At 57.2% G+C, this 22,891-nt stretch overlaps 10 protein-coding genes across 10 annotated transcripts; 3 read left to right on the top strand and 7 right to left on the bottom strand.

The window, feature by feature from the left end:
• Positions 1 to 502: 502 nt before the first annotated feature.
• Positions 503 to 2,811, top strand: BXZ73DRAFT_51265 (uncharacterized protein; the record flags this gene model as incomplete). Its single annotated transcript, XM_048020596.1, has 11 exons — positions 503 to 613; positions 665 to 739; positions 800 to 885; positions 947 to 1,026; positions 1,086 to 1,138; positions 1,210 to 1,355; positions 1,447 to 1,549; positions 1,620 to 1,690; positions 1,877 to 2,148; positions 2,216 to 2,603; positions 2,667 to 2,811. The coding sequence occupies 11 exons, from the start codon at positions 503 to 505 to the stop codon at positions 2,809 to 2,811; spliced, it is 1,530 nt and encodes a 509-aa protein (XP_047875163.1).
• A 387-nt stretch (positions 2,812 to 3,198) lies between these two features.
• On the bottom strand, positions 3,199 to 6,383 carry BXZ73DRAFT_91578 (uncharacterized protein; the record flags this gene model as incomplete). Its single annotated transcript, XM_048026027.1, has 18 exons — positions 3,199 to 3,375; positions 3,436 to 3,509; positions 3,564 to 3,740; positions 3,797 to 3,966; positions 4,024 to 4,109; positions 4,162 to 4,284; positions 4,338 to 4,477; positions 4,530 to 4,696; positions 4,743 to 4,886; positions 4,936 to 4,991; positions 5,043 to 5,109; positions 5,164 to 5,242; positions 5,294 to 5,682; positions 5,747 to 5,826; positions 5,877 to 5,941; positions 6,000 to 6,077; positions 6,133 to 6,205; positions 6,273 to 6,383. 18 exons carry the CDS (start codon positions 6,381 to 6,383, stop codon positions 3,199 to 3,201), a joined length of 2,256 nt encoding a protein of 751 aa, XP_047875162.1.
• Positions 6,384 to 6,685: 302 nt separating this feature from the next.
• On the top strand, positions 6,686 to 7,890 carry BXZ73DRAFT_91577 (alpha/beta-hydrolase; the record flags this gene model as incomplete). Its single annotated transcript, XM_048026026.1, has 3 exons — positions 6,686 to 6,857; positions 6,952 to 7,247; positions 7,303 to 7,890. 3 exons carry the CDS (start codon positions 6,686 to 6,688, stop codon positions 7,888 to 7,890), a joined length of 1,056 nt encoding a protein of 351 aa, XP_047875161.1.
• Positions 7,891 to 8,068: 178 nt separating this feature from the next.
• Positions 8,069 to 9,688, bottom strand: BXZ73DRAFT_104091 (DHS-like NAD/FAD-binding domain-containing protein; the record flags this gene model as incomplete). The annotated part of the gene is made up of 7 exons (XM_048015790.1): positions 8,069 to 8,710; positions 8,768 to 9,090; positions 9,187 to 9,265; positions 9,324 to 9,331; positions 9,391 to 9,438; positions 9,494 to 9,503; positions 9,566 to 9,688. 7 exons carry the CDS (start codon positions 9,686 to 9,688, stop codon positions 8,069 to 8,071), a joined length of 1,233 nt encoding a protein of 410 aa, XP_047875160.1.
• Positions 9,689 to 10,589: 901 nt separating this feature from the next.
• Positions 10,590 to 11,741, bottom strand: BXZ73DRAFT_22326 (DHS-like NAD/FAD-binding domain-containing protein; the record flags this gene model as incomplete). Its single annotated transcript, XM_048017644.1, has 7 exons — positions 10,590 to 10,865; positions 10,934 to 11,250; positions 11,300 to 11,378; positions 11,439 to 11,446; positions 11,499 to 11,546; positions 11,601 to 11,610; positions 11,670 to 11,741. Coding segments are annotated over 7 exons (810 nt in total), but the record flags the coding sequence as incomplete, so codon positions are not given.
• A 380-nt stretch (positions 11,742 to 12,121) lies between these two features.
• BXZ73DRAFT_51245 (peptidase S28) lies at positions 12,122 to 14,478 on the bottom strand (the record flags this gene model as incomplete). Its single annotated transcript, XM_048020593.1, has 13 exons — positions 12,122 to 12,270; positions 12,322 to 12,408; positions 12,471 to 12,585; positions 12,635 to 12,712; positions 12,765 to 12,866; positions 12,917 to 12,955; positions 13,001 to 13,225; positions 13,286 to 13,488; positions 13,543 to 13,621; positions 13,683 to 13,797; positions 13,859 to 13,901; positions 13,957 to 13,964; positions 14,021 to 14,478. 13 exons carry the CDS (start codon positions 14,476 to 14,478, stop codon positions 12,122 to 12,124), a joined length of 1,701 nt encoding a protein of 566 aa, XP_047875158.1.
• Positions 14,479 to 15,691: 1,213 nt separating this feature from the next.
• BXZ73DRAFT_91575 (uncharacterized protein) lies at positions 15,692 to 16,978 on the bottom strand (the record flags this gene model as incomplete). The annotated part of the gene is made up of 3 exons (XM_048026025.1): positions 15,692 to 16,269; positions 16,382 to 16,555; positions 16,585 to 16,978. 3 exons carry the CDS (start codon positions 16,976 to 16,978, stop codon positions 15,692 to 15,694), a joined length of 1,146 nt encoding a protein of 381 aa, XP_047875157.1.
• A 955-nt stretch (positions 16,979 to 17,933) lies between these two features.
• BXZ73DRAFT_51186 (YjeF N-terminal domain-like protein) lies at positions 17,934 to 19,008 on the top strand (the record flags this gene model as incomplete). Its single annotated transcript, XM_048020577.1, has 7 exons — positions 17,934 to 17,972; positions 18,025 to 18,072; positions 18,130 to 18,265; positions 18,330 to 18,367; positions 18,433 to 18,456; positions 18,511 to 18,857; positions 18,912 to 19,008. 7 exons carry the CDS (start codon positions 17,934 to 17,936, stop codon positions 19,006 to 19,008), a joined length of 729 nt encoding a protein of 242 aa, XP_047875156.1.
• Positions 19,009 to 19,115: 107 nt separating this feature from the next.
• Positions 19,116 to 20,041, bottom strand: BXZ73DRAFT_91573 (Der1-like protein; the record flags this gene model as incomplete). Its single annotated transcript, XM_048026024.1, has 6 exons — positions 19,116 to 19,140; positions 19,198 to 19,499; positions 19,560 to 19,653; positions 19,706 to 19,779; positions 19,833 to 19,898; positions 19,952 to 20,041. The coding sequence occupies 6 exons, from the start codon at positions 20,039 to 20,041 to the stop codon at positions 19,116 to 19,118; spliced, it is 651 nt and encodes a 216-aa protein (XP_047875155.1).
• A 425-nt stretch (positions 20,042 to 20,466) lies between these two features.
• Positions 20,467 to 22,156, bottom strand: BXZ73DRAFT_51259 (uncharacterized protein; the record flags this gene model as incomplete). Its single annotated transcript, XM_048020595.1, has 6 exons — positions 20,467 to 20,749; positions 20,834 to 21,298; positions 21,356 to 21,424; positions 21,476 to 21,645; positions 21,701 to 21,959; positions 22,062 to 22,156. 6 exons carry the CDS (start codon positions 22,154 to 22,156, stop codon positions 20,467 to 20,469), a joined length of 1,341 nt encoding a protein of 446 aa, XP_047875154.1.
• Positions 22,157 to 22,891: the final 735 nt, after the last annotated feature.

The raw sequence follows: 22,891 nt of genomic DNA, 5'->3' as shown, positions 1-22,891 counted from the left end.
GCTCACTTCGGGCGTCGATCCCATTCTCCTCCCCTGCTTCTTGCTTCGTGTACGCCACCACGGCCCCGGACGAACGCGACACCTTCAACCCGCAGCACCGGGCGATTTGGTGCCATAGAACTGACGTCTGGACTGCTGACAGACCCACGTGGCTCGCTGGCGAAAGCGAAGACAAGGCTGATGGGTTCCAGTGGTGGTCGCTGGGCTTCCGTGCATCGACCCATCAACGGCCAGGGTGGACTGGGAGCCTGGCCAGTCAGCTGGCAAACGTGTTGCCTTGCCTCCGCCATACGCGGTTGCCATATTCATGCACCCTGCTTCTGCCCCTCATAAGCTCGCACGAGACCCCTCCGGCTGCCCACTTCCTACTCCCAGGCCACTCCTTCCGTCTATCGTTCACTCTCACGCCTGGCACCCTGTCGTTCCTTGCCCCTTCATCAGACTAACCAAGCCCACCTCATAAGAACCTCCACCGACGTCCCGCACACGACCCCAGCACACGATGCTCTCCTGGGGCCGAACCCCCAGTGCTGAAGCCACCGGCAGCCAGGCCCGCACGCCTCGTACGCTCGTACTTTGCTTCGACGGCACTTCTAACCAGTTCGACGGCGAGGTGAGCTTCCACCATTTCCTCTGGGTACCCAGTCTCACATACCCCACCCAGAACACCAACGTCGTCAAATTCTACTCTCTGCTGAAGAAGGACGACTCGACTCAGCAGCAGCTCTGCTACTATCAGGTCGGTAGATCTCTCTCCCTAGAATGGTCCACATGGCAGCTAAATCGATATCGCATATAGCCAGGTGTCGGGACTTATTTCAATCCCGGAGTCGTCTCCCCACTTTTCCAATGGTGTGCCAAGATACTCGACGAAGCCTTCGCATGGTGCGTATTCCGCAGCACACCCTAACTCCCCGCAGTGCCCGAGCTGAGCGACTGCAATTAGGTACTTGGATGAGCACGTTCGTCAGGGCTACCAGTTCCTGATGCAGAATTGGACACCCGGCGACAAGATCTGTATCTTCGGTGCGCAGCTCCGACCTTTATACGGGCGCGCAGCTCACCACGTTCTTCTCTTCGCCCAGGATTCTCGCGTGGCGCGTACACGGCACGAGCTCTGGCTGGAATTCTGCACAAGGTCAGTGCGAATATTTCGCTAGCGCCTCCGAACCATGTCCGGATACTGATGCAGACGCGTGACGCGCACAGATCGGACTCCTCCCTAAGGACAACCTCGAGCAGATCCCATTCGCGTACAACCTCTACAAGAAGACGGATGAGGCCAGCATTTCTCTGGCGGCCGGTTTCAAGCAAAGCTTTTGCCGCGAGGTGCAGATCGAATTTGTCGGCGTCTGGTAAGCGCGCCTCTGCCGCCCCTCCTACGGGGGTGCAAATTCTTCGACGCCTCGGCCCCTGCGAGCTGACACACGGCGACGCGGCACACAGGGAGACGGTCTCGAGCACTGGCGTAATCATGAGCCGAACTCTCCCGTTCACGACCACGAACGCGACGATCAAGACCTTCCGCCAAGCGCTCTCGCTCGACGAGGTCGGTCTCGACTCGCCAGTTCTCCATTCGCGTTGCGGCTGTCTGTTTACGCGGTCTGTGCCGCTTCCAGCACCGCGTCAAATTCCTCCCGAACTTGTACCATCGAACTGCGACGCCGTCAGACGGGCCCACGTCGTCCATGTTCAGCCTGCGCGGGCTTCGCTCGATGCGGGCCGCGGCCAAGCGGCAGAGCGACATTGAGGCTGGTGAAGACATCAAGCCCGCTCCTAGCGATTCCGAGGACCCCTCATCTCCTGCCGCTGTCCCCGAGAACGAGGGCGGCGCCGCTGCGGAGGGAGAAACCGCGGTAGAGGGCAAGCGAGTGAGCAAGCCGAAGGCGCTCCGTCAGAAGAGCCTGAACGCTTTCGTGGGCAAGTTCCCGAAGGCGGCACGCAAGAACGCGACGACGACGGAGAAGCCCAAGGTCCGCGCCGAGCCCGTCGACCTCGAGGCCGCGGCCGCAGCGGCGCCCCCGTCGCACACGAGCGCGGAGGACGCGTCTGCGGAGGCGGCGGACGTCGTGGGCCCCGCGCCCAGGGACGTTGCAGACGCGGGCGCGTGCGACGTGCTCGAGGTGTGGTTCGCGGGCTGCCACTCTGGTACGTGTCGCGTTGTGCCTGCACGGTCTCTCATCGGCGCTCATCCCTACTCCTCCCGTGCGCACAGACGTCGGTGGCGGCTCCGTCTCGTCCGACACCGTGCACTCGCTCGCGAACATCCCGCTCTTCTGGATGGTGCACCAGGTCGTGCTCGCGCAGTGCGGCATCGAGTTCGACTCCGCCGCGCTCGCGCGCGTGGGCATTCCCGAAGCCGTCCTTGCGCCCCCTGGGTCGACGGTCGTGCCCGCGCCCCGCCGCACGCGGCTCGACTCTGAGGCCCCAACCCTGCCGGTGAAGGACCGCGACGCGGCGGGGAACTCAACCGGCCCGATGGCGGACGCGCTTCAGCCGATCTTCGACCAGCTGCAGATAGACAAGGCTTGGTGGCTGCTCGAGGCCATCCCGCTCACGTACTCGGCGCAGGATGCCGACGGGACGTGGGTGACGAAGTGGTGGTGCGTTTTTCAGCCGCCCAGCCGTCATGCAGGGAAAGGGGAACTGAAAGTGGGTCGTTGCAGGTTCCCTGGACACTATGGGCAGGGCCGTCAGCTGCCCGCGGCGCCGAAGTTCCACGTGTCTGTCAAGACGCGCATGGAGGACCCGACTCTCGAGTACGTCCCGCGCGCGGTGTGGACCGCGGGCACCGAGACCTATGTGGAGTGAGGATGAAGTACCTGGAGACCGCTGCGGCGGTCACTGCGATTTCAACATGCTCGATTTGTGCCTTATTGTCTAACATTCATGACCTAATGACATCTGTATACCTGTCTTTACCTCTAACTCTACCTACCATCTAGCGATACTCCAGCGCCCCCTTGGATTGTAGCACAGCACTTGTTGTAATGTACCGCTTCTCCAGCACTCCGGCAATGTAATACTTTGTTGCTTCAATTATCTCTCTATCTCTCTGGGATACTGAGTCTGCCGACGTGTAATGAGATACTGTTTAGTAAGCACAGGACGTAGAGGGGTCACAAATCAGTGATGCAGGTCCTTTCCATCACCGAACATCACTATATAATGTTACAACAGACTGATATACACATAGCATTATCGATTCAGCTTCCACATCCCGTCTTTGACCAAGACCAGCCCTTCTCGCCTCGCGGCCTCCATGAACTCCCCGAGCTGTTCAATGGTGCGGTCGTATCCCTGCGCAAGCTTGAGCATGTTGTGAATGCGCGAGAGGTCCAGGGAGCCGAGGTTCGTGAGCATCCCTTCGACAAACTGAACACGACCATCAGCAACGCAGCACATATCATTGTACGCAAAACCGAGGGACAGCACCTTCCAATACACCTTCATCTGCTCCGCTTGTTGTTCCTGCACCGTCATTACCGTGGGAGCTTCCTCCGCCGTCACTGCAAACGAGCGTCAGCGGGTCCGTACACTGTGAGACGAAAGAAATAACGCACTCGTGCGAGTGGTGGGCTTCGGCCCCTCTGGGCTGTCTTCAGCGATCTCTAGCAGCCGGTACAAGTTCACCTCGTCTTCCTTGAGCACCCCAAGGTCGACCCACGTGCCCACACCCTTCAGAACGGCAGGCTGAGTGATTTTGAGCTCCGTAGCGATGTCCGCGGCGTTCCACGTGTCTGAACTATGAGTTAGCAGCGCGCGTGGGGAGATGCAACAGGAGGCACGAGCATGCCTTTGCGAGAGAAAAGCTCGATGATGGCACCCTCAACAGGCTGCACTTCCGCGTTGACTGTGCGATCTTGGAGCTCGATCTCCAAAGTGATCGTGCCGAGATGCGGGAGCCAGTAGAGCCGCTTGTCGGGCTTAAAGGTATGGAACTCCTTCGCGTACTCGTCTTGCATGCTGGAGAGGACCATTGAGGTCAGAAGGTGTGCATATGAGATGAGATGCTCCACTCACTCTTTGAACGTGCCTGACATGTTCAGGTTGCTGGCTTGCAACGGAGGCCAGAAGTGACGCGACACGATAGTAGGGTGTATCGGCATCTGTGCAAAGAAGTCAACAGCAAAATCGAAAGGATGGCACAGTATAACGCACCGGTTTCCGTGACTGAACATGCTGGTCGACTCGTCGAGAGTCAGTCATGTCGCGCAACATGACCTCACACACTTGCAATGCAGCCTCTCCGAACCTGATCTTGAGAATTTCGATGTTCCGGCGCTGTTCAAGATTACGTTTGTAACCCGTAAAGCTTTCTGACAATTCAATCTCACCTCTCGCTCGTAGTTGCCATCTGTGACCGCCAGTAATCGTTGGGCCAGGAGGACTTGCAGTTCTTTCACGAAGAGGTCCTTGGAGTCGTAGATACTGACAAGGGTGCTGATGACGTCGGTGGGCTTGTTCGTGCGGAAATCTATCACGAGTGTGTCAACCTTACTGAATCTAGTGGAAGGAAACGAACATACCTGGGCCAGCATCTATCGGGTCAGGCTCCCAGTTCGGGTCGGTGAAATCGTCCGCTTGGCGCTGCTGTAGGGGCTGGATTGGCTCGTTCTCGTCTACAAGCGAGTCACCACTCTCTCCATCTCCTACAAGACTTGCTACGATACATCGAATGGTATCTGGTCGCCCTCTATGCAAGGTTTAGAAGAAAGTCACGAAGATGAAAACACTCTTACCTTAGGTATTTGCGGATGGGATCTGCCACTTTGTACAGCAGCACGCCTGGAGGGTCTATGAGGCGCAGACATCTAATTATCGAGACATATTGGGTGATGATGTCCTTGGTATCAGCACCGGGGTGAAGTAGACGCTTGTTGTTCCTGCGTCACTGATGAGTATGTGCCACTCGGAAGCGGGAGCGACACTTACGCTTTACGCAGCGTGCTGACTAGTTGACTTCGTTGGTCGACCCGTACTAAGCACTCCTTCAGAGAATTGTTGAGTACATCCATAAACGACACGACATAGCGACATACTTTGATGTCCTGCAGTGCAGGTGTCGAGTCTGGAAAGTCGATGATGATATCGAAGATTTCCTCCGTCCTAAAATGCTACTTCAGAGAGTTCCATTATCCGCGACGACAGGAAGACACATACCGTAGGTCACAGAGTGTTCTACACACATGATAGTCGAATCTAGAGCCTACCCCTTGAAGCATAGACCGTGCCTCGTCCGCTATAATTTGTTTCGATAAACCTGCTCGTTCCGGAGACCAACAGTACTCACAAGTCCTTGCCCCTCTGGCGTATGGCATCACCATCCATGGAACCACCTTCTCTGCCATCCAATCTCTCAGGGCCGAGAGCATGGACTCATCCCACTTGCGCTTGCAGGTCTCCATCACGTGTGCTTCGATGTACTCGTAGCATACGCTCGCGATGAGCGACTCGTACCGGTCCAACAAGCCTAGCATTTCACATGCGGCCCATAGCGGAAGGTCTGGGCGTGCTGGAGCAGCTGACCATATGGTTGGTGGTTCGGCCGCCGGCTGGGTGACCAAGTCGAACGTGGACGCAATGAGAGCCTTGAAACCTTCGGAGAACAGTGGTGGAAATATCGAGTAGATCTGGGTCTGAAAGCCAAGGGTGTACGCAGAGAGGAGAGTGCTGCCGAGCCTATGTAGAGCAAGCAATAAAGGTGGGTGACCGCTTCAATGGGGGCCGCGAAGAGGGGACTCACTCTGGTATAGGTGACCATGCCCTGTACCAGTCGACTAGCCTGAACAACATGTTCCCTATTGACTCTGGAGACCGTGTTTCCTGCTCAACCTCAACGGCAGTGCAGGCATGGTAGGCGAGACGGCACGTACTTGGTACTCCTCCATGAAAGCCTCTATCTCTTCCTCTATGAGATGTTGCTGCTGTCGCATGTTCTCTAGATCGCCCAGAGGGTTTAGAAGATAGACGGGTGCTGGAACAGACTACTTACTAACCCAGAAAGTTTTCCATGAGAAGTGGAAGCATTTTCGCCTTGCTCAGAGTGTCAAAGGATGCCCTGACGTCTTGGACGTCTTGGGTTCGAGATTAGTACCGTGGACGCAGGAAAGGTCGGCGAGGAATGCTCACTATATTGCCTGAGGGCGGAAGGAGGGTCGTTCAAGTTCCTCGGATACAGAAAATCTGTGGTGGTTCGCCACGCCTAGCGCATATAGAAGAGCAGGTGTCGGTGCCGGTCACGATCAGGGAGAGGGAGTTGAGTGGCGGACCTCGCTGAAGGATATAAGGCCCGAAACCCCTGGCTCTCCGCGATTGAGTCGAGCAAATGAGTGGTTCCATTTGTTGCCGACTTGCTGTTCTAGAGAGAGTGGGGCGGCCATGAATCAGGCAGCAGGAGGGGATAGGGAAAGGAGAGGTCAAGCGGCGAACGCTTCGAAGACGCGTGTGGGAGCCTGGCAGTGGCAGGAGCGCGTCGCGTCCGCGGCGCGCACGGGGTCAACGCGTCTCAAGCTTTCCTCTCCTCCCCCCGCCCTTGCGGGACGTCCTCCTGTGTCAAGCTGAGCCGAACGCGGCGTTCAATTGCCTTCACCTTTCTCCTGACTGTTTTCTTCTGGCTCTGCTGCGCGACCCAATTCGCCAAACCATGGCATATACACCACCTACGAGACCTCCCAGTGAGCCGATGACCATGGTATACAAAGTTGTCGACAACCTTGCTATCGACATCGACATCTACCTCCCGACGCCCCCACACGCCAGGGACTCTCGGCCCAAGTGTCCTGCAGTGGTCTACTTCCATGGAGGCTCACTCGTAGTTGGAAACCGGAAGAGTTGGTTCCCCACCTGGCTCCATCGTGCGTACTATTCGTGCCTGGCTGTGTGTTCTAGTAGCCAACGCTCTGCAAGGCTGATTTCCATCGCTCGTCTGGTGCTCTCGGGATCTAACAGAACGCGTTGTGTCTTCCGGCATGGCCTTTATCTCTGCCGACTACCGGCTCATCCCTCCATCTACTGGACATGACATCTTGAGCGACGTCAAGGATCTCTTCAAATTTCTACAAGACGGTGTCAACCCTCGCATTCGAGAGCTCACTCTTGACCAGCCGTCTTTCGAAATAGCCTCAGATGCCATCGCTGTCGCAGGAAGCAGTGCAGGAGGTCTTTGCGCATATCTCGCCGCGATCCATGCGTCGCCACAACCCAAAGCTGTTCTCTCCCTGTATGGAATGGGTGGTAATCTACTGGTAGGCGGTCTTGTCTTTGATCTGGACCCAAGCTTGAGACTGATTGAAAATGCAGACAGGGCAATATCTAGACAAAAAGCTCAAGCCTTTCTTCCGTGGCCGCGAGTTACTTGACATTGCCGACTTCGCTGAGTTTGTTCATCCCGCGTCTGCCCACCTCCCACCCCTCGCAGACTCGCCCTTGGCATACCATCCTCCAACGTATCACATACCCGGCTACCCGGCCAATCCTCGAATGCTTGCAGGACGTCTCTACCTGCAGACAGGCACCTTCTTGGACTACTACACCGGTCAGCACGAGCCTAGCCTCAGCGTGGCCCTGGTTTCCACTAGGCAGGATGTGGACCCCCCCAAAGAGGAAGTCATACCAGTTCAACATCGTATCCTCTTCCCCCAATTCTGCGTGTCCGCTGATCTCCCACCCATGTTCATCATTCACGGGTCGACTGACACCGCCGTGTTCCTGGATGAGTCCCAGCGGCTCCATGGTCTGTTGGAGAACGCAGGTGTGCGGTCCACCCTCAGAGTTGTCAAAGACAAAGAACATTCGTTCGACTACGATCCAACTGCGGAAGATGAGTTTGGCGGCCCTGGTGGCTTGTTCGATGAGGCAGTCAACTTCCTGAAATCATCTTTGTTCTAGTGAGTGCGTTGCATTGACTGCCCTTTGCATATTCTAATTGGTATGACAAGGAGCGTACGTGACTTGTATAGAAGCAAAGGAGAATGTATCAAATACAGACAGAGCAGGAGAGACCCATATTGAAATATAAGCGAAGCCGTCCGAGGAATGTCCCAAAGAATGTCCCTGCCTGCCTATATCAAGACTCGCTCATCACCGCTATCGCCGGCACGCCCACACCGAGTAAACCATCATTTACAGGCGACTCGCACGCAACGTTCGACGCCCACACGAGCTCCTCCGCGCTCAGCGTCCGCGCGGCGAACGCCACCGCTGCGTCCTCAAGGAGGGGAACGATCTTCTCTGACGACTCCAGCGCCATCCGGAGTCGCTCCGAGAGCGACTCGGTGACGACGAGCTTCTCAGCCCACTCTGCGGACGTCGGTGTGTTCGTGCCCGGCGACCCCGCCTTGCCCATTTCTACTTGTTCGTGTGGCGCGACCGCCCGCAGCACGTTCACGTTCTCCGGGACGGGGAACGGCGGCGGCGCAGCGTCCGGTGACAGCGCGGTCTTGACCCACTCCGCGTCCAGATCCTCTTCCCAGTCGAGCGCGCGCGCGAGGTCGCGGAGGACGTCGTCGCACTTGCCGAAGAGGAGCACGTCGTCCGGGCGCATGCCGATGTCGCCCGCGAAATCGAGGTTGATGAGCACGCGTGGGCAGTGCGCAGGAGCGAGGGCGGCCAGCTTCGCGAAGGGCTGCACGGTGAGCGAGGTGCCGACCACGAAGAGCAGGTCCGCGCTGTCGATCTTGGGCATCGAGCCCGCGAGCGCTTCAGGCATCTGTGGGCGGGCAATTCGGTGAGTGCTTCCCGCTGAGAAGGAGCAAGACCCGCTGACTGATTCTCCGAAGAAGACCACGTCGGGCTTCACCAGCCCCTTGCAGGCCGCATTCTCGCAGTAGAGCACCCTGCCCTCCTCGAGCGCCGCGCGCATGCGCTCGTCATCGACGGGCCGCTTGCAGTCGATGCAGCGCTGCGACGCGAAGGAGCCATGCGCCTCAACGAGTTGCTCCGGGGGGATCCCCGCCTGCCGCTCCAACGTGTCGATGTTCTGCGTGAAGCACGTATGCAGGAGCCCGCGGTCTGCGAGGAGCTTCACGAAGCTGTGGGTGAGCGTGGGCCGGAATCGGCGCGGATACAGCTCGCGCGTGAATTTGTAGACTGGGAAGCGTTGAGGAAGCGCATGGCGAGTGGTCGCGTGACGAGGGGAAATGTATGGGTCACCGCGGGTTCAGACGTCATAGCGGGAGCACGCACATGGAAGCGGGTTGAAGCGGAAATAGTTGAGCTCGAGGACTGCGCGGGGGTAGGGGAGGTTGAGTTGGGCGAGGCTGGCCTGCCATGCTCAGGTCAACAGTCGCTCTGCGGGATGCTCTAGGTCCACATGTACATACATATAGTCCTGCACCAAAGCCAATGATCAGTCCCGCATTGATCAGACACAAGAGCAACATTTCATACCTGTCTTTGGCGATTTGAAGTCTGGGATTCCGGAGGCCACACTGACACCTACGCTCTGCTCAGCCTGCGGCCTTTCAGCGCCTATCGAAGTGCAACCGCTCACCTGAACCAAGCTGTAGAAGAAAAATGGAGGTGAGAAGATAGGCAATTTTTGCGCAGGCTCACTGAGTCTTACTATCACAAACACTCGCTTGCACTGTGGGGACTTCATGTACTTCGCGATCGAACGTACATCCCGATCCTCGAGCACAACGGTAGGGCCATCGTAGAGCATGAGAAGCTCATCCTCGTCGTCCATGTTTGCGGTGGGATGCGTGGAGCCGCGGAACCTCGTGGATGGAAAGCTCGTACACGAGGCGGGGCAGGTACACGTTGGATACCGGCGAACCTGTGAGGCCCGGGAGGTATCAGTGTTGAAAGTGGCCAGTATGTGGCCTGCGCGCAATTCTGAGCGGAAGTGCGGACGTGAACTCACAGGGGACTGGCGGGGAGGCGTGGCTGACGGGACGTGAGTAGATGGTCGCCGGTGAGAACGAGCGCGTCAGTGCGGCAGGCAGGTACATAAGGATGTTCCCATGTCGGACTGCCGCCCACTGAGGTTAACGTTTACAGCAGAGATATCTGTCGGAAGTAGGTTTCAGTGCCCTGCCCGTTGCGCGCTTTCGAACCGTCTTCCCCGTTCCCAGTAGCGCTGTACCGCCCTGCGCGGAGTAGAACACCGGACGTCGAGACAAAGGATCATCCATCCGTGAGGTGCTGGTGCACGTACAAGCGAAAAAATGGTCTGACCCTCGCTACAGCTTCTCCTTCGCCGTCTCCTCCTCGCGGTCCGTCGCGGACTCCGACGTCGGTGGCCGGCTCTTCGCCACTGGGACCGACACATCGTCCGTCGCCTTCGGAGAGTCCTCCGCCGCTCCTCCTTGCTCGCCGGCAGACGCTCCTTCTGAGATCTCCAGCGCTTTGCCGATCTGGTCGACGAGCTTCTCAACCTCCGCCTCCACTTCCGCGTTCTCCGCCTCCGCCTCTTCCTTCGCCGGAGCCCCCGCGACAAACGCGTCGGGCTTCTGCGACGCGACAACGTCCGGCGCAAGCCCCAACGTCCCCTCCTTCGCCGCACCTTCCAAGTTCTCCTTCGCAGCCGAGTCAGCGCCCTCCACGCTCGGCGACGACCGCGCGAGCTTCTTCAGGGGCACGAGCACGTCCGTCTTCGCCCACTCGCGCTCGAGTTCGTCCGCCCAGCCGAGCGCCGCGCCCAGCTCGCGCACGACGTCGTCGCACCGCCCCAGCAGCACGACGTCGTCCGCGCGCCGGCCGATGTCCCCCGCGCGCTCCATGTTGATGAGCACGCGCGGGCAGTCGTCCGGCACGAACCCGGTCAGCGCCGCGAACGGGTTCACCTTGAGCGACGTGCCAATGACGATCAGCAGGTCGGCCTCGCGCAGCTTCGGCACCGTCTGGTGGAAGAGCGCGGGCAGCTGTGGGGTACCGATGGCGTGACGTGAGAACGAGCGGGAAGACGAGACGTATGGCGGAATTTGCGCACCGACTCGCCGAAGAAGACGATGTCTGGCTTGACGAGACCCTTGCACTTGTCGCAGTGCGCGACCTGGCTCTTCTCGATAGCCGCGCGGAGCCTCTGCCCGTCGAACGGCCGATGACATTCGATACAGTGTTGATCTGCGAAGCTGCCGTGGGCCTCCACAATGCGGTGGCCGGGCACATTGGCTTGACGCTCCAGCGTGTCGATGTTCTGTGTGAAACAAGTGTCGAGGAGCTTGTGGTCGGCCAGGAGCTTTACGAAAGTATGGGTGGGCGTCGGGCGAAACTTCCCGGGGTATAGCTCGCGGGCGAGAGTGTAGACTGAGAGACGGATTAAGCAGAAGAATGGGCGAATGACGTCAGAGCGCACATGGAAGCGGGTTGTTGCGGAAGTAGTTGATTTCAAAAACGGCCTCGGGATACGGAAGATTCAGTTTTGCCAGGTTGTGCTGTGGTCGATACGATCAATTGTGCGGCGTAGTATCCTGACAGCAAGCATACGGACGCACATAAAGACCTAAGGCGCAGTTATGAGCCATCGGTAGTGCACAAGAAACATTTGAGCCTACCTGTTCCTGGAGATCGGAAGTCGGGAATGCCCGCGGAAGTGCTGACACCTACGCGAGAGCAATGAAGACATCACCGACTCCATGACTATAAACCTGGTCTACCTGCTCCTAGCTGGTTGCATCGAGACCTTCGTCAGCCTCCGACGCGGCCGAGATAAGATGCTCGCGCACCATGACGAAGACTTTCCGGCAATCGTCGGATTGCATGTACTCCGCGACAGAGACAGCATCCCGACCAACAAGCTTCTTGAGCGCAGGCTGCGGCAATGTATCGCGGTACATGGCGAAGACGGAGGCAGGAGAAAGCAAGTTTAATCTCTCGCCGTTCGGGACTTGGATGGAACATATACAGCCCGGGAAGCGCCCAGATATCTGTCTTGGGCTGTGAGAACGGGCGTCTAAAAGCCACATCTGGGACCGCAGTGTTCCCAGTCCCGCGCGAGTAACACGCTCTTCTGACGTAGTATCCATGGACAGCGGATAGATGGGCCGGGAATCAAAACGGCAGAGCCTCAACGGCAACGCGGCATAGCTTTCAGGTCAGTGCCGCGCGCATAAAAGTCGTACTTCACCCCATGAATACCAGCCGCAACTGTGCATCCTATGACATTGGCTGACTCAGGTTACACCACAGAGCGTGCCAGACGGGCGGCCGTCCAGTCCTCCAGCCATGACGCGACGAAGATGATGATCTGCTCATGAATCATCTGAATCTGGGACGGCTCCTCTTGGAGCTCCATGCGTCCGTTCTCGTCCCAGTGGTGCACGCCCCCTGCAATCATCGTGAGGGCCCGATAAAGAATAGACGGGCCTTGAGACGTACCTCGGATGACTTTGAAAGGTCTCAGAATAGTGTCTTCCCGAGGCTTGGCGTAGTCGCTGTGTGGGGTGACGGGCCTCCATGGGTCCACTGCGGTGGGGAATGTACGTGTGAGCAGATCTATGAGATGGGAGAATGATAACGGGGCACACCTTCACCGTCAATGATGGCCAGACGGTCCGCGGCGATGTCATAATCACCCAAAGAGTTCACGGCTGTCAAGTTGGGGAAAGCTGGTACTTGGAAGTGCTTTCCTGGGGGGTAGGCCTGAAAGCAGACATGAGACTTGCCCTGACGGCAGAGAATATCAACCAACCTGACGGCAGATCATGGACGTGTACTCGAGGGTGAGTAGACTGGAGACGATGCGAGGGTGTCCTGCCGGAGGCGCAGTCTGTCGACAGCAAAATGTGAGCAAGGATTCCAACAAGTGAGGGGCGACTGACCGAGAAGTATCCCCACTCAGTGCAAACCTGGAATAGCCACAGCCTCCACTCTTGGTCGAGGCCAGTGTCGAGGAACTTTGAATCGTCAAACGAGCCGAAGCACTGTGGTCTGCGTGAGACAGGGCCGTTCCATAACGACTGATGTGACTTACCTCCTCGACGTCACCATTGGGGCAAGCCGCGACAAATTTCTGCGTCATAACATCGTAACATCAGAATGAGCCCACGGCGAGGACAAGGAAAGAGCTTGCCTGCTTGATGTAACGTGCGTAGTTGTAAACTGGGACCGGAACCATCAAATCGCCAGCAATCTTGACCATGTCTTGCTCGGCGTCATACGCAGCCATGTGCATGTCCGCATCTTCCTCGAATTTGCCATCTAGAGCGGCGCAGAAGAGGTCCCAGCCCGGGTTTCCAACTTCAGGGTCCCAGTTCCTCGCTTGCCAGAGGCCGAGCGGACTCTGCGTGACGTCGATGGTTAGAGACATTGCTTGAACGAGTAATCATGCAAATGACAATACCTCAACCAAAGACGCAAAGTCCTCGTCATGTTCCAAACCGGCTAGACCAAATAGCCCCTTGATGGCATTTCCAGCTACGGGCTTGCCCAACATGCTGTCGATGATCTGAATGGAAAGCTGAAGGTTGCCCGAGCATTTTAGGTCCGCAGCCTTCCTAATGATTTCCATATACTCCCAGTTCTCAAGACTTGCGTGAGTCACACCTAAGGGCATGAACATAAGCGGCATGAGCTGCTGAGATGTAGGCGGAGACTCACCACTCGAGGCAATTGCACCGTAAACGAGCTCCGGGTAGAGAACGCGCATATGCGCAGCCCGAGCGCCAGCATACGATCCCTGATCCAACACATCAACTTAGAGGGTTCACAATGGCCGTTCGGAATGTGTATCCACTCACACCATAGTAGATCCAAGGATGTTTGGGGGCGGTGAGGTCCTCTTCAAAACCGTTGAACTTCACGTTGGCCATAAAGTTGGCTGAGTCCGCTGCGGACTGCGCGTTGTTTAGGAAACTGGTGGAAACGCGCGGGTTGTAGGAGAGCGTCGGAGAGCGGCATACGCACGATAACTCACCGCAGTGAATCCGTAGTGAGGTTCTGGACGGGGAGCGATTTGCCTGGAACGATACGTTAAGCGGCATCTCCGGTGGGGGACGCAGGCTCGTCACGCACCATAGTACCTAGCAAACAGAACACGTTCAGGACGAGCACTCCCTCGTCGCGAATGCGCACTCACCTATGCTCCAACACGATCCCGATCCCACCAGTCGCCCGCGCCAGAATCTCCATGATCCCCGTGTCCAAGAACGGCAGCCTGTCCATCCCCGACGTCTCCCCTCCGTCGAGCACGAACACCGGCGAGTCTGGGCCAGGGACGTAGTGCCGTGTGTTGACCCAGTACCGCTGCTTCCACGTTTCGCTCCCGTTCGCGAAGTGGTCGAGTGGCTGCTCGAACCACTGCGCAGGGAACTTGCGTGCGAGGTCCGCGTTGCGCTCGAGCTCCGCCGCGGGCGCGCCGGTGTACCCCGAGGACTGGACGAGGAGCGCGTCGTGGGCGCTGTGTGCCTGTGTCCGTGCAGCGTTGAGCTTCCAGAGGTTGACAGCCTGGGGCCCGAGGATGCGTATGTGGTCGATACCGCAGACAACCGGCTGGGCGAAGACGAGGGCGACGAGCACGGTCCTCCACTTGGCCATGGTGGTGGGAGAGAAGTCAGTGTGCAGGGTGGCTGCCTGCGAACGCGAGAGATACAGTGTCCCACGGGTCCTTGAGACGCGAAAAACATTCCGGCCGATATCTCTGCGTTTTCGGGTCGGCTGCCACCACGTTTTGGCATTTACATAGCTCTACATAGTGGCTACCTCGATGAATATTTTAGGGCGGATACGATGTGCGAGAGACGAGTCCAACAGGATATGACATATGGTCCCGAAGTCCGCACCCACCCCTCCTTGAGACGGCCCATTTCGGGAAATAGATCATAGATCTCCCACGGCGCGCGTTGGTGCCTAGTCACTTGATCCACCTGAGTCGCGGTCGTGGTGCTCGATGCCGTCCTCCTCCTCGTCCCCATCACACAGGAGTCCGAGTCTGTGATGTATTTCGCTCATTCAGGGTGAGGTTTCTGTGCAGGACACGGAGAGACCAGTCGACACAGCACAACGCGACACCGTGTGAGAGTGTCACGTGGTAGGTGTATGTCGGCCCAACAGACGCCGTTGACCCCGGAATCCCGGGACATGCCCGGCATCACCAGCCCTGTGGTATAATCGCCTGAAATCTCGCAGAGAGAGGGCTAGAGTTAATGGAAGTCATGCCTCGCATTTCCGGAGCTCAGGATGTTTCCATACTCATGATTATATGCCATTTAAGTTTGCTCACACACTCGGAAATGCGAAAACATATTCTCATGATTTCAACTGGCTCTGGAATCAGCTGGGATCATTACTCTAACTACAAGGTGCATCATTGTGCACTGAAAGACCATTTTTTAAACAATTGTAAGCATGTACAAGAGGAGTCATCGTGGTCTGTCTCAAGGACCCGTGGTGTCTCAAGGACCCGTGGGACACTGTATGACGAGTCTTGTCGTGAGATCAAGGGACGCGTCAATCACGTGGACTAGGTTTCTCGCGTCTCCAACCGGCATGCTTCAACATACAAATCACGTCGAGTGAAAAAAAAAACAAAGCTACAGTGATGCGTTGCGAGTGAACAGCGTTGTAAGGGAACAATGGGGTGGAGTAGGATGTCTAGCGCAATCGTGTGTGCTACAATACACGGAGGCCTCGTGGAGTCAGAAGCATAGACGTTTGGTATTTGAGCAGACTACAACAGTCGGTGGGACACGGAGACAATGATGTACAAGACAAAGACACACCAACACCTATGAATGTCCAAAAGGGGAGTCTAGTCGTCCGACTTGATACATACGCGCCTATGCTCTTCCCAATCGAGCCGCTGATGCTCGGCGGAGCAGTACTTCACCAGCTTGCATCGGCTACAGACGAGACCGGCGAAGGATTTTGCGCGGCCGGTAGGATCGCACATACTCGCATCGCTCCGTTCATCCACGCTGCCCTCCGACCCGCTGGAGGGCACGAGCTCCTCGGTGAAGCAGATGTCGCATTCGATCCAGTTGCACATTTCGTGGGGATGGGCGCGTCGTCCATACCGGTAGCGAACCTTCTTCTTCGACCGAGGGGAGAGGACGACTGCGTACTCCGGACCGTGCTTGGGGAAGCGGATGAGCTCGCAGCAGTTGTCCGTACAACCGGGGTTGGGGCATCCGCTGGGGAAGTCGTGGTACATGTCCATGGAAGGAACGAATGCGGGGTGGGCGAACAGAATTTGCGAGTAGGACATGGTTTGATGAGAAAAGAGGACGATAAATGGGGGCCGCTTCTCGTGAAGAAGAGCGCGCAGCGTGAGATCGATTTGGGGGAAGCAAGGAGTTCTTCGATCCAGGGCGCTGCTGAGCAAAATGTCTGCGCTGAAGCTTAGCACGCGGCGAGAGGCTCAGGATGAAAGGCGACAGAAGCACCCCGGAGCGAAATTGATCGCAAAGAATAGAATGCATAAGGGACAGAGCACACTCACAATCATGGTTGATTTTCCGCTCGACACTGGGCTTACAGTTCCCCGTGGCTGTATTCTGGCAGACATACTGGAAATAATCGGCTACTTGATCCATTTCATGGCGCTTGAGATCTGTCACGATGACATAAATATCGTCGCAACCGCGGTCGTGCATGCCTCGGAGGAGCATCAATTCTGGCAGCTGATTTTGACAATAAGAAGACGCGCTTCATGAAACGAAGTCACCCGAACACTCACCATGCTAAAGATGACCGGCATCATCGTAAGGCGCTTCATCGAGCGGTGGTGGTAGACATGGGTGACCCAAGTGCGGTCGAGGGGGATGAGACGGCCAGTGTCGACTGTGCGGGTAAAGATGTTCTCGGGGACGAAGACTCCCTTGTTCCAGAGGAGGAGCTGCTCTCGGCAGCAGTGGTGGGCAACATGCTTGTGCTCGCGGATGCGCTGGAACCAGTCGAAGTAAGAGTCGGGACGATGGGGGCGCTCGAGCCATTTGTCGATGAGCATGTCTGTGGCATCGTTGTCGAGCTTCTGGCACACGAGCTCGCTCATGTCGAGGCTCGGGGGGATGAACTTGGAGTAATGCCTGCCGGGCATGACGTCGGAGGCCAGGGAGTCGACGTCGGGGCGACCGAGAGGGAAAACACTGGCGAGATGGAGAGAGTGGGAGTAGAATTGGGCGTCGAGGTCAAGCGAGGCAGGCGTTGAGAGCGAGGCGGGAAAAGAGCAAGCGCTGGAATCGGGGATGCTTGGCGGGCATGACGCGAAATGGCCTGCCCTGAACTGTGCCCGCCGCAGACGTGTCTCCATTGCAATGCCAGTCCTCCCCTGCTCCCCCACTGCTTCTTATATCCCCTTCAAGGCGTCTGCCAGTCCTTCACCGCTCAGTCTTGTGAACGGCACATTGCCCGCGAGTCACAGCCTCGGTCCACCTTCCGTCCGGTCACTTGACGCCAAGTTCCTTGCCTGAATGCACTCTTCAAAGCTTCAAATTGGCTGCACACAGAGGGGCCTTCTGCAGTGCACAGGCTGAGCGCTGATTTTTTTGGGTTCGCGAGTCATTCGTGAGTCCGCTCGGGGGTCCCGATTCTTGTCACGGCACCCTTCCCTCCCTCTCTCGAAGAAACGACGCACTGCATCTGTTCAAGTTAGACCTAACGCACCAGGTCTCTCGCGCTCGCCACGGCAGCCGAGACACTCTCGGGAGTCCAGGATGCAAGTGCTTCTCAATCGGTATCTGGCAGGACCATGGATCGCATCGGCGCCGCCTCTCAGGCTGTCCTCGACGGAAAGGCTAGTACCGATGTCGGCTCTCCCCACGGTCCGCGACTTCTCTGCTTCGAGACGTCCACCGTGCGCACCGAAGACACACCCATGTTCGAACTTCCCTTCACGAGTGATCTGCGTGTCGTTTGCGCACTCGATTATCCTCTCACCAAGAATCGATGATGTCATCACACGCTCTGATCTAGATCGAGCGTCTCAAAGTCTGGTCTCGCGCGAGACCAGACCATATCTCCGTCTCTCACTCTGACCTAGAGACCCAACGACCATGGCCATGCGATACCTCACCTCCAAGCTGGCTCAACAAGTAAGCGTTCCTCCTGCTCGGCATTTACAACCTGTGATAAGAACCCAACTAGATCGACGAGGAGTTGATGGGCACCGTCGGCGCGTTCAGCATCGACCAGGTGCGTCCGGTAACACATACACAATGGTCGTATCATGGGAGATGACCCCCCACACAGCTCATGGAGCTTGCAGGGCTGGCGTGCGCCCAGACCCTTGCGACGGTGTATGGCAAGGAGAAGTACCCGCGCGTGCTTGTGTGCTGCGGTCCGGGCAACCAGGGCGGCGATGGGCTGGTCGCCGCACGACACCTAGGTGTGTAACCCATATCATCTCTAGCTTGCGAAACAAATATCGAGTGGTGCATGGCCGATACCAGGGCTATTTGGTTACAGGCCAACGATCTGGATGCCCAAGGTGCGCATCTATCGGCCACTTTCGAAGGCAGGAGGATGACAGCCGCGCATGGACTCTTTGTGTAGCCGGGCTCCAAGGACATTTACAAGGTGCGTAAAGCAAAGTGATCGTGCCCGACGGTGGCCCATATCGTTTCCCCGCAGCGGCTCAAAACGCAATGCGACAACATGAGGATCCACGTCATTCCGCCGTCACAGGACACCCAACCCCTCAAAGACGCACTGGCCTCTTCAGACGTGATTCTCGACGCGATCTTCGGCTTCTCCTTCATGCCACCCGTTCGCGCGCCTTTCGATGCCGCGCTTCCGCTCATCGCGGGCTCAGGACTGCCCATTGTCTCCGTCGATGTCCCATCCGGGTGGAATGTTGACGAAGGCAAGGCCGACGCATTGGCACTAGACCCAGAGGTGCTGATAAGCCTCACGGCACCAAAGGAGGGGGTGCGGAAGTACAAGGGTCGACACTTTCTCGGGGGCCGCTTCGTGCCGACGTGTGTGGAAACGTTTGTGACATTGCGAACTGGAGACTGACCTGCGTTCCCCAGAACACTGGCGGAGAAGTTCCAGCTCAACCTCCCAGAATATCCCGGCATTTCTCAGATCGTGGAGCTGCCTCTGGCGGACGAAGCCCAGAAGCTTTGATGGCACGGGGAGGAAAACGTCGGTCGTGCAGTCCGTCTTCAGGATTCCCATGTAATGCAAGATATGAAGCGGTTCCAACTACTAGTACAATGCGCGCTCCGTGTGTTCTAGATGTCCCCTAGTAGTCGTTTCCTATGGTTCACAAGCGGTGTTAGCATGAATGCTTCGCAAGAGTTGGGCGGCACTCACAACGCTTCTGGCGCATCGCTCAGGATGGTGGGACCGCCAACCATTTCCCGTGCCCATACGTCTCGCATGAACCAACCTACATGTCCAACGGCGCACCCAAGCAAGTCGCCTGCCGCTGCGCGCCAGGTGCCGTTCAGCAGCCACGCGAGGCCTACCAGGGCGAGGGGGAGGTAAGGGGCGGTGATCGTCACCAAGCCGAAGAGAGAGATTGGTGTGGAGGGGTGTCGTCTTGACCAAAGGTAGATTGGTACAAATGCGAGAGGTGAGGAGAGGAAGGGGAGATTGACAAGAGGAGAGAGTGCCTGCATGCGAAGGACGGCGTGAGAACGGGGAGTAATACAACCGCAAGATAGTGTGCTTACGAGTAGCATGATGGCGGAGAGGAAAAGGAGCCAAAAGTAGTCTGCTTTCTTGTTCGCAAAGGAAGACTCCTCGAGCAATCGACTATACCGCATGCTACGAGCATGCATTCAGTCGCAGTAAGGAGACGGGGAACAGTAACACTTACAAGAAGAACATGTGGAATATGAAGTCTAGAGAGATCGTCCCAAAGTAAAAGAACGTGGTCAAAGCACGCCATGGCTATAGCAACAAGTCACCAACTGTCGCTTCGAGCACTACAATGAAGTACGCACCTGCATATTCGTGAACGCAGCCTTGAAGCTGAAATACAGCTGAAGTGGAGTCACCAGTTGCGTTTGCTAGTCATGTGCTCAGTTCGGCAGATTAAGCCACAGTATAACAAGCTGCTCACCACGGCCAGACTGGTCGCCACAGAGATAATAAGCCACGCTCGAGTAACGGGTGGGATCTGAGTGACCCAGGCTTCAATCCCCACAGGCATGATGGGTGTCTTGACGGTATTAAAAGGGGGTAAAGGAGAATTCGGGGTCTATGAGCACTGGGAGTTAAGCGTCGTTAGAGGGAGTGACGGCGGGGAGGATGGTCATGGTCTGCAATGCGGACCGTTTGCGTGCCACCGCCCGTGGCACGAAATCGCAAGCGCCTAACAAACGCGAACGTGGCGCACGTCATACCTTCGTCACGTGGGAAGTCGTCTTCAGCGGGCGCCTCATGCGACTCTCCAGATATCTCCGAACTCGCACGCAGTTCTCGTCGCTCTTCTTGGGCTCCTTCACGAGGGTGAAAACTCGACAATGCTCAAGATTTGTCACTAGAAGTACACAAGCCTACAGACTTCACGCGGTTCACGTGTACCAATCGAGTCCCGAGTGAGTTCGTCCTAAGTAAAGTATAAGTACATCCATCTCAACCGCGCCCAAAGCTAACAGAAAGCTTCCTGCTGAAGTTCCTGATATGACCCATGTCAATCGATGCGCCCCCTCGACGCATCTTCATCAAGCCCGTGGACAAAGGCGCAGGACCCTCTTTGCGAGGCTCCTCCTCCGTCCGCTCTTCGTCCGCACCCTCCATTTCCTGCAGCTCGCGCTTCGCCATCAGGCAGATGATCGCAATGCCGGATCCGGCGCATAAAAGCATCTGAGGGAAGAACCCAATAGCATCTGCGCGTAACGTCAGCTCGTACAATTTTCTCAGGATGCCTTCATGAGGTCCTACCAATTAAGACACCTATAACGTTGTCAGTTCATCGCTCAACACAACCAATCACGACCACTCACCATCGAAGCCAGGCGCGTCCGGCATGGAGTTGCGCAGTTGCGGCACGGCGAGCATGATCACCAGCACAGCGACCAAGTGCCGCGTGTACTTCTCGCAGTCGTTCGACTTGGACGACAGCACGACCATTCCTAACGAGGCATGCGCCAGCATCCAGTTCGCCGCGAACAGGAGAAGAGCGAACATGCGAGCTTCCGGCGGTCGACTCACGTCCAAGCTGAGGTCCCGGGACGCCTCATCTATCGTGTTATCTATCTTGGTAGTGCTGGCGGAGTCGTCGGAGATGGTGACGAAACTAGATGTGAGTGTAATGGTCGCCATCTTCTGCAGAGGGAGGCTCGTGTTGTCGGTCGCCGAGACCACCCTGATAGTGCTCGTGAGCAGGTAGGTGTCGAAGGGATACAAACGAGCGTTGTGGACATCCAAGACGTGATCGTCGTCGAATTGGAACAAGTTCTGGATACTGACGAGCATCCAGTCAGAGACTCCCGCAAACCAGGCACCATGATTCACAGCTCACCTGTTTCTTCGTCCGTTGGAGGTCCATGGCAGAGTGGTCGGGTCGTAGGATGCAGCAGGTTCAGGATTCCTGAGAGGAAGGTAAGTACATTTACATCCTGCCGAGATTCGTGGCTCTTACCCGTCGACGAAGATGTGCAACGGCATGGCGGGAAGCCCACAGTTATTGCTACCATGGGTCCCCGCAGACCCTGCCAGCATGTACGCGTCACCACACGCGATAATGGACCACCGGATAGTCAATGCTGGTTCATCGATATCGACGTCGACGTCATCGCCGATGAGAACGATCTTGAGGTGGAGGTAAGCGCTTATCGCCGCAGATGGTGGGTAACCTCATGCTCACCCCAGGGCTGTTGGCAGCGACGTCGTCGAGCTCGGCACCAAATGCGGGTCGTTGGTCGTCATCGGGGATGAAGGCGAAGGAAAGACAGGATATGAAGAGCAGCGATAGAATGGCAGATATCCACACGAAGAAGCCAGGGCCGAGAGGGATGATGCCTGCTTTCGTGGTGAGTGGTTTGTATGTCTTAGCTGCCGGGCGAGGTGTTGGTACGGGCCTAGACGATGCCCTTGACGCCGGGAGAGTTTCCGGTGTCGAGGCCCTCGGTCTTGAGGGTGCGGGAATGGGTGTCGATGCGGGGATTCTGCTTCTGGCGCCAGTGTTCCTAGCGCCACCGCCATGACGAGGAGGCAAGGGGGCGTACGTGTCCTCGGAGGTAGAGGCTACAGAGGCCATGGACAGGGAGGAGCCGGGTCGGACGAGACCGGTTGTGGAGAGATATGAGTGTCGGTGCGACATGACGTGGACAATGAGGGTATCAAAGGAATGTGGTACGCATACGCTGAGCGTGTACAAGCGTAGCGAAGATGGCGGGCGAACAAACGTCCTACCAGCACAGGTTGCACGGGGAGAGGGAGTGCGCGGGGAGTGCGCTTGCACGCGCGCCCCGCTCCCGCCCTCGTCGCCTTATTACGACGGCTTGTTCGGCTGCGCTGGAATGCCTCCCTGCATCTGGCTGGATATCCGACCGTGACTGCTGCCATCGGCGGCGCGCGTGCGGAGATGCGGTGGGCAGTCCCGCCGACGCGCCTGATCTGACAGACATCCATTCCGCAGGAACCTCTCAGGGTCCTCGCCCGCCAGCCGGCCGGTCAGCGGGCTTTAGCGTCCTCATGTTACGTCTTGCAAACACCGCAAATCGTCTGTTGGACGCCTGCCAGAAGCAGCCAGCCGCGCGGTCCCTTCCTGCGACTCGCTTGGCGCTGTGTATAAATGCCTTACGCCCGCCGATCTTCAAAGCTTCACTTGTGGCATTCTTGCTCTTTCACGCATATGCCCACGCCATCTCTTTCGTGCAGCGGATAGAAATATTACACCTCACATCTACCAAACCGAGCTGCATTCGCTCAACCCGCGCCTTCACGCCTTCGCGCTTGCAAGATTGGCACGAGGGCATCTTCACTCTCATAGCCGTATTGCACACTGATCGGGAGTGATTTTCCCGCACTACTCCCGCTTAGGGACACTCCAATT

This window comes from Epithele typhae (assembly GCF_022376455.1).
Source record: "Epithele typhae strain CBS 203.58 chromosome Unknown BXZ73scaffold_47, whole genome shotgun sequence".
Lineage (NCBI taxonomy): Eukaryota > Fungi > Basidiomycota > Agaricomycetes > Polyporales > Epitheliaceae > Epithele > Epithele typhae.
Note: the sequence above shows the minus strand (reverse complement) of the source record. Positions and strands in the feature narration are given on the sequence as shown.